This window comes from Priapulus caudatus, unplaced genomic scaffold (genome assembly GCF_000485595.1).
Source record: "Priapulus caudatus unplaced genomic scaffold, Priapulus_caudatus-5.0.1 Scaffold520, whole genome shotgun sequence".
Lineage (NCBI taxonomy): Eukaryota > Metazoa > Priapulida > Priapulimorpha > Priapulimorphida > Priapulidae > Priapulus > Priapulus caudatus.
This window is the reverse complement of record NW_014577581.1, coordinates 180499-189465: the sequence shown is the minus strand read 5'-3', so window position 1 is coordinate 189465 and position 8967 is coordinate 180499. Positions and strand designations below refer to the sequence as shown.

Sequence of the window (8967 nt, the reverse complement as noted above, 5' to 3'; positions counted from 1 at the left end):
ACTAGAGCTAGCTCTAGTACTATAGCTACACTAGAGCTAGCCACAAGTTCCCATCTCGCTTAACACTACGTGGCGTAACAATCCGTCGGAGAGCCTGGACAGTCTGCAGCCCGCGTGATTTTTTTTCCTAGGTCAATCAAGAACATCGGGCTGTAATAAGCGCTGCTATTGGTTGAGCTTGTTTTCTCGAGATATACATAGCACATCCAAAATTCTTAATTTCAATATGTCGCAGCAGCGTAACGGTTAGCACGCTGGCGCCAAGTATGAATGGTCGCAGTTATGTGAATGTGAATTATTTTCCTGTTTTCTGTATTTTTCTATCTTTATCTGTTTAACGTTTTTTTTCCAATTAACGCAAATATTTACATGATTTATTTACAACATTTTAATAACAACAATTAATTTTTACAACAATTAAAAATTAAATTTTATTAATTTAATAGGGTTAGGGTTAGGGTTAGGTTAGGGTTAGGGTTAGGGTTAGGGTTAGGTTAGGGTTAGGGTTAGGGTTAGGGTTAGGGTTAGGGTTAGGGTTATCGTATATATCGTATAAAATCGTATATATAATATCGTACCAAAAGCAACGGTAGTTATTATTCGCCGATAGATGGCGCTGGCATCACTACCGTGACTTTAAGAGAAAAAAAATCGGCGACGGTACCGTTGCAGGAGACAGCCAAATAAATATGGCCTACCTCGCGACATCAGTGCGGCTATAGACTTGGCAGCGTCGTTCTTCTCGGCTACGTTTAAAATCTTCACCATTTTGGCAGGTGGCTTGCTGCTTAGATACCTTACGAGGCGATAAAACATTTCATTACTGGATACAGGTCGTCTATATCCGAAAACGAAGGCATTTTACTCAGTGAAACTCGCGCCATACTTTAGCGCCAACAAGAATCCATCCTCTAAACCTAGGTAGTGACGTCATTAAAAAGCAGCAGCCAGCAGAAGTAGAATGGCGTAGATACTGAACGTTGTTGTGAAATACACAAGCTAAAATGACGTTTCCATAAACAGTTCAAAGTTAAAGTACAAACCAACGAGTAGATTATTTTCATTAGAATATGCTGAATGACTTTGTAAGGGCATGCATTCAAGGTAAGATGAGTAGGTTTGCAAGATTGCAAGTTAAAATTTTGTTAGTTGTTGTTGTTTACAAGTTAGGCCGTACAGTCTTACGCAAGCGTAATACTAATACTAATAGTAATAGATACGGTAGGCCCTACCTCAAGCGTTAGATGTAACCCAAACACAGGATAGGCCACTTGGGGGTTTATCAGACCTTATCCTGTGTACGCTGTACCTACCTACTTACAACAACACCCTATCCTAGCTGTGTTTGGGTTACATTATTGTATCTACGCAAGCGTGTACATCGTAGGCTAGCTCTAGTACTATAGCCCGCAGGATCGCTGCCGCAGCCTGCGGCAGCGATCCTGCGGGCTATAGTACTAGAGCTAATCGTAGGCCTACTCCTACTCCTACTCCTAGTTTTCATTTTGGCACATACTAGGGCTCATACTCATAGGGTCTATGTCCCCCAGGGTACTGCCGGAACGTACCCTGGGTACGGTCCGGTATACCGGAACGTACCCTGGTCACTATTTGATATGGTTAGGGTTAGGATTAGGGTTGGGTTAGGGTTAGGGTTCGGGTTAGGGAGTAGGCGTAGGCGACTCCCTAGACTCGTTAGTGGAGTAGGCGAGGTACGGTTCGGCATATTAGATAGTACCAGGGTACGTTCCGGTATACCGGACCGTACCCAGGGTACGTTCCGGCAGTACCCCGGGGGACATAGACCCTCTCAGCCATACTATTACTAGGTACACTACAGCATTCGGCATTCACTGTTGTTAACGGCCGGCCCTACGGCTACAGCTATAACAACACATATACTGGGTAATACTTTGTTTGAAATCAATGTAAGTATGTGGGTATAATGTCATTAATGTACACATTCGTCTGGTGCAACAACGCCGACAGTACAGTTTGATTTTTTAATGTTAGACTGAAATTACACAACAGGTTATCCTCGTGTGAGTCGTATTCCTTGAGTCATAATCTTGTATTATTTACGCTGTCACTCTGTAGCTGCAGCACACTTAGCAGTGGTTTACACTGTTCAGTGTTGGTCATCCATCGCTTAATTGTGATAATTAAGTTTACGATCGATCAGTTTATATAATCACTCGGAAGTGTTTCAAAGTTTCGTTCAGTCGTACTGAACAGTATAAGAACTAATTTTCCGTGAGGACAGTTTATGAGTGGAATCACCTTGACTCCTTGAGGAAGCACTCATCTCTGCTGAAGATCCTTTCAAACTGGCGTCAAAACTTGCCACTAACGTCTTTCAGCGCTCTCTCCCACCCGTCGTAATTTGCCTATTGAGGCTTCTCGACGTACTCATCAAGATCAAGATAAAAAATTAAGGCCTCAGCGGTGTGGCACCTTGAACTTGTACTTGTAGTCTTGATAACCACTGAAGACAGAAGTAGGCACTTTTTATGTGATAGTCTACGTAAATGTCGCAACCCTGACGCATGCCAGGTTTCGCTCAAAGTCTTGTAAGTCGACGTCTTCAGTGTGTGCAGATATATATATTACTTTTCTTATGCGACCCTTTGATCCGTTACTGTGGAGGAAGGAGCTACACATAGGTAGGGCTACCTGGTAACATACTGTAAATCTTCATCGGTCTTTATCATTCATTCCCTTCTATTCGCCTTTCACGGTGGTGGAGTTCATGCTTTCTCCAGCCCGTGGATTTTGTGGTGGCTGCTTTGTCATTTGATACGTATGGTCTCCTAGGTGGATCTTAGAATAGTGCTGCATGATTGCTCACGAAGGCAGCTGCCGGACGAAGAAGTCTTCCAACACAGAAAGGACATGTTCTAATCATGGATTATATCATACACCATATATGCCACCATACACCATATATGCCACCATACACACAGTTTACCGTACAGTGAGTGGCAAAACATGCATCACATGTCCACGTGAAGCGATATAGAGAATTCGTTTCCACTGGCCTGTGGCTTTTTCCATTGCCTAGGATAGAAGCCACAGCCTGACAGACTGACTGCTTGCCTGCCTCTAGCGAATCTGAGCCAAAAGTAGAGAATATTTTTGGTCATACTGTGACGTCTGTTGACGTCATTGACATCACTGAGAGGCGATAATGAAACTTTGTAATAGCAAGGTCTGGTTTTCGTAAAAGTAAACCTACACGTATCCCTTCTCTGCCATCTGTCTTTTCCGCACTCGGGGAATTTTCTTTTTATAACCTTTAAACCGCGAGCAAGCTTTAGATGGTCACCAATTGTGAGTGGTTAGTGGTCGAGCCCGGCCGATTGTAGGTGCAGGCACAGTCTACGTCGTTTTCTAAACTCGGACTTCTGTTTCTTGCCTGAGTACTTATGTCTCTTGATCCAACGTTTGTTTGTCTTCTGACGGTTAATTGCCGGATGTTGCTCGTACGTAGACGTGGTTTTAGTGAATGACCATCTGCTGCGGCGGGTAGCGCGCAACCCCTCTGCTGCGTGCCTGTCCTGACATCTGCCAGCGCAACACAGGACGCCAGAAGAGATGCCTCGAGGATGAAGTCGATTGCGCAGCAGTGGCAGTTACACTTAACAGAGCACGCCACTGGTTGTGATGCCACGCCAGTCTCCAGTTCTGTCGGATTAGTGGTCAAGTGCTCTTGACTGATATATTGTTTTGAGTAACCGGACACAGCGTTTGCAGTAGATCAACACGGCTGATAGCTAGGAGGGATAAGAAGGATTGCTTAGGAAGCTAGACGAATTCCTCCAAATGTTGCATACGTAGTGGATCTGTGTAGTCATATATATATGTACGTGATTAAACTTTGAAAAGATTCTCAGAATCTATTAGTTCATGTGATTTCGACGGTCAGTTTCCGTCCAATTGGGACTTTGCTTTGAGAGCGTCCGTCCTTGAGCCAGTGCCTGGCGTGACCCTGATAGCAAGCAGAGAAACTTAGACGTATACACAGTGGATACGTAAATACCATTCCACAAACTTTGGTCGAAAGTAAACACATCTCCATGGAGAACATGTCAGCCGTTCCCCGCGGGAGGTTGGCTCGTGAGCGCTCTCCCTGCGAGCGCTCTCTCCCTTACGAGTAGATGTTAGTGTCACTGATTTAAAGATGCGCCATACATTGAGCGTTTGCTCAATTAGCCGGAATGCCGATGCAGTGAGTGACTGTTTTCGCGAGTGATAAGTGTCGGTAGCAGGCGTCCGCAGAGGTATCTGGGATTACGTTTGTCATGGACGTTGTCGTGGCCCCGCAACAGGGGCAGACTACCGGTGTCGGCGTCGTCGTCGCGACGATGTCCCGACCCGCCGCCTTGCTTTGCCGCATGTCGGAGAGCGTTGCCACGACGACGACGTGCGCCTCACAGCTGCTCGCGGTGATTGTCGTCTGGAGCTCGCGGTCGCTTATTTACGGAATCGACTTTGAATCGGAATTTGACAGCCTGACAGGTAGGCGTTGGTGTGTCGAGACTCTCGAGTGTGATTCAGTGTTTTATTTGTCGAATACGCACATGTACGGTTGTTTGATGTTCGAGTCAGTAGTCTGAATCAGTCATTTAATGATTTATAATTGACTTAAAAATTGCGTTGAACAGTTGATGTGATGCAAAAAGTGTGATCAAGTAAAAGGTAGCGGCGCACCCTTCAATTTAAAATTAATGAAAAACACGACTAATGCATTGCCAGTTTCAACGTTTGATGGGAAGTAATTTGATGCTGTAGGGTTACCATTCTCAACGACGTTTGATTTACGTGTTGGATTCGCAGCTAATGGCTGTGTTTTCTACCAGGCTTGGGGCCTGGCCTAGTGCCTAGTCTAACTAATTAGTAATTGACTGTATGGTGGAAAAACAACTACTAGCACTTCTGGACTACCACCCTCTATTCCTCGTTTATTGTTAAATTTTCCTTAGCTTTATTATTTTCTCCCTCTCTATCTCTCTCACTCTCTCTCTCTCTTCTCTTCCCCTCTTCTTCCCCTCTCTCAGTTGGTTTCTGTTACTCGGTATGTCTGTGTGTGTGTGCGTGCGTGCATTTGCGTGTGCGTGCGCGTGCGTGTGCGTGCGTGCATGCGTGCGTGTGTGTATGAGCGTTTCTGGTTCGTGCGTGTATGTGTACATATAAATGCATGTGGAACATTTTTTCATGAGCCTTGAGCTAGTTTACTGAACCCTGGCAGTATCAGTGTCGTGTTGCATTTCGCAAACAGCCGGCAGAAATAGCACTGGCCTACTAAAGTACATCAAGCAGGCTTCACATGCCCTAGCAACGAGCAAGTTGTAGCTCAAAGGCTATGCGCAGATCGCATTTATTTTCGATACTGCCTGCTTGCAGTTTGCTAGCTTGATGGTATGTGCACAATTTGTTCAAAATTGTTTAGTGGCCATTAGATCGCAACGGAAGTGTTTTATTTCTGCTTGAACTACGAATTTCTGGTGCAACAAGCTTATGCCAACTTTGCAAACATATGTTGTAAGTGGTTTAAATGTTTACTGAGGTTTGCTCCAGGCTGTATGCTGGTACAAGCACAATGTCGAATCTATTTCGAGTTGTAAACACAAACAAAATGGTCTTATTGCCGGAGAGAATTTTTCCTATATGTTGATCAGGAGGTGAATAATGAGAGAATAATGACATTATTTGCGTTTGATGTCAATCATGAATACAGCTAGCAACAATACCAGGTGGTGTATTGGCAAAGCTGGTATCATACATAAGTTAAACTATTAGCAAATCAACCGATCAAGAGAAAAATTAAGAAATATTTGATACTGTTTATTTTGATGTTTGTTTACTTTTTTTTCTATTTTTTAAAAGACTGCCTAGAAAACTGTTACATGCTTACCAATTCCGTGGAAGCATTGCTAAGGCTAAAGCATTAGTTGTTCAATGTTGCAAGGAAACGTTGTTAAGCATTTATTGTTTATTGTTGTCAGGAAACAATGCTAAGCATCTATTATTCACTGATGTTGGGGAAACGTTGCTGGGAATCTGCTGTTTACTGTTTTCAGGAAACGTTGCTAAGGTAGCAGTAGCTGCGACAGCAGCAGTTTTCCTTGGAGTCCGATTGCTTTCACAACGGTCACAGAAGCAGATCGACTTCACGTGAGTGGATTTTGTTAGTCACATCCATGGGCACGCACGCATGCACACACGCACACGCAATTCTATTAGTGGTACAGACGTGAACAGTGACCTGTGGTTGCACCTTCCCTATCTGCTGAATCAACCTGCAGTGCAGGAAAGCTACCACTGCACACCCATGTTGTGTATATGCGTGTATCATGTGTCAACGTGATGACAGGAGCAGCAACGCTCATGCAGCGCTGGCTGTCGTGAATCCGTGTGCGTCGTTAAATTTGCCCCAAGGCTACTGCTGCTGCTCATTCAGTCAACACCCCATCGTCATTGCATCATTTTATATATATATATAGTGTTGTCAATCGGTTGTAATTTCGTAATCGATCATCGGTTGGACCCAAGTAACCGATGATCGGTTACAATCGGTTACTCGGGGTGTTGAATGCCTGCGTGTGCTAGAGAGAGAGAGTGAGAGAGAGAGAGAGAGAGAGAGAGAGAGAGATATACCAGAGATACGCCAGTGCAATTACAACTGTGTTGCGTGGTAGTGCGCCATTCATTGACTATGCATACATATCTTTCTCCCAATGCTACGGTAGTGCAAACCCATATTTACACCAAAAATGCCATCTACTAGTGAAATATTAAAATATGACCTCAACACGCCAGTGCACTTACAACTGTGTCGAGTGGTAGAGGGCGCCATTTGCTTTTATTCTTACTTTGTATGTCCACTACCTCTGCAGTAGGGTCCTGAAAGTAAACAATGCCTTATTACCTCTGTGATTCGGTTAGGCAGTAGGTTAGTATAGGGTTATGGTAGCGGTTAATACGGTTAGGGTTAGGGTTACAAGCCCGGAGGTTATGATGACAGTTTATGTATGGTGGTCACTCTGCGCCAAATTCCCAGCGAATCTTGTCATTGCAACGCACCTCCATGCAGATCTGGTAGAGCACGAGGCACGCCCTGTGGTCGAACAAGCGAACGCGCTTCCAGACAAACTCGACGCGCCCGTCGTTGTCGTCGTTGTCGTGCCGCACGGCGATCTTCCAGAACGGCTCGGGAACGAACGCCTGCACCTGCTTGTAGCGCTCCACGACGAATCCGAGCGTCGGGAACTGGCAGCTACCGTAGCTGATCAGCTGGTCGGCGAGCACGTGCGGAAAAACGCGCTGCAGCCGGAGCGTCTGCAGGCGCGTGAACGCGGCGCCGATGCGCAGGTCCAGCTCCGAGCGCACGTCGACGGCGGCGCTGGCGAGGCGGTCGGGCGCCACGAGGTCTCGCGCGGCGCTCGCCACCGACTGCGCCGTTATCTCGGAGAATCGCGCGCGGTAGACGCGCAGGTTCGGCCGCACGGCGAGGCACACGTCAACGACCTCGCAGCCTATGTTCTCGCCCTCGCGATCGCAATCCGTCCAGATGATGAGGCTCTGGCAGCCGCGCACCTGCGAGAATGCATACATTGTGACGACTACCCTTGCGTGAAGCGGCGAACCAGAAAAAACAACAACGATAACAACAACACTACCATCAGAAACAACTAAGAAAACACGATGAAGACCGAAATTGTTAATATATTTTTACCCAACTATTTTACTCTAACATTAAAGTCCTGCCACTTCTGCAGACATTCTCTGCAGCCTTCTCCTGCCACTTCGTACAGTATGATTATCTCAAACATCATCCTAGAATCACGGCGTCACAAATTATAAGTGAGATGCTGGGTCTTCGTAGTTGTACAAATGACTGCTATAGCTCCCATTAGTTCGCTTCACCCATGCCACAACTAAAACCATGAGAAGCTTAGATCAAAGATCACCTCTCGCTCCAGCGTGCGCTTGATGTCGACGTAGTTCTGTGGGCAGGACTTGTGCAGGGGCGCGTCAAACAGGGCGACGGGAGGGCAGCCCGTCCACCGCCGGTACTCGCCCGTAAACTCGTGGTTGAGCAGGTGACCTGACACCGACGTCATCACCATGTTGATGTTGTGCTGGCCGAGTATGTCGTACTGGAACTCGTAGATCTTGTTGAAGCGAGAGAAGCCGTCCCTGCGTCGCATCGTACCTATTGCAATGTAAATAAGTGTGCTAGTCATACTTTTTGTGTATAGATCCTTGGTAGTTATCTAGCTTCATGAATTCAAAATATATTGTAAAAGTATGCTATGTAATAAAATACAAATATGGCTACGTATCAATCTATCATGGATAATTACCTAAATAAATAAGGCCGTGGCTACGCGACCGGTTCTGGACGAGGAGCCGCTAGGCTAAACAATGCTAAGCATCTATTATTCACTGATGTTGGGGAAACGTTGCTGGGAATCTGCTGTTTACTGTTTTTAGGAAACGGTTGCTAAGGTCAGTAGCTACAAGCAGCAGTTTTCCCTTGGAGTCCGTTGCTTTCACAACGGTCCACAGAAGCAGATCGACTTCACGTGAGTGGATTTTGTTAGTCACATCTATGGGCACGCAGCGCATGCACACACGCACACGCAATTCTATTAGTGGTACAGACGTGACAGTGACCTGTGGTTGCACCTTCCTATCTGCTGAAGTCAACATGCGTCGTGAGGAAAGCTACCACTGCACACCCATGTTGTGTATATGCGTGTATCATGTGTCAACGCAAATGACAGGAGCAGCAACCGCTCATGCAGCGCTGGCTGTCGTGAATCCGTGTGCCTCGTTAAATTTGCCCCAAGCTACTGCTGCTGCTCATTCAGTCAACACCCCATCGTCATTGCATCATTTATATATATATATATAATATTATATATATATATTATAATATATATATATATATATATATATATA

The 8967-nt window shown here is 45.6% G+C and overlaps 2 protein-coding genes across 2 annotated transcripts in view; one reads left to right on the top strand and one right to left on the bottom strand.

The window, feature by feature from the left end:
• LOC106811253 (DNA topoisomerase 3-alpha-like) overlaps positions 1–8967 on the bottom strand; it is an 18938-nt gene that overhangs the window by 5113 nt on the left and 4858 nt on the right. Inside the window, exons 3-5 of the mRNA XM_014814810.1 lie at positions 7971–8217; positions 7084–7596; positions 6829–6903 (exon numbers count right to left, since the gene is read on the bottom strand). Of these exons, the coding sequence (XP_014670296.1) occupies positions 6829–6903; positions 7084–7596; positions 7971–8210 (828 nt within the window). The 5' untranslated portion in view covers positions 8211–8217. The remainder of the gene's footprint in view (positions 1–6828; positions 6904–7083; positions 7597–7970; positions 8218–8967) is intronic.
• The window catches only part of LOC106811252, a 27314-nt gene continuing 26680 nt past the window's right edge, over positions 8334–8967 (top strand). Inside the window, exons 1-2 of the mRNA XM_014814809.1 lie at positions 8334–8341; positions 8517–8588. Of these exons, the coding sequence (XP_014670295.1) occupies positions 8334–8341; positions 8517–8588 (80 nt within the window). The remainder of the gene's footprint in view (positions 8342–8516; positions 8589–8967) is intronic.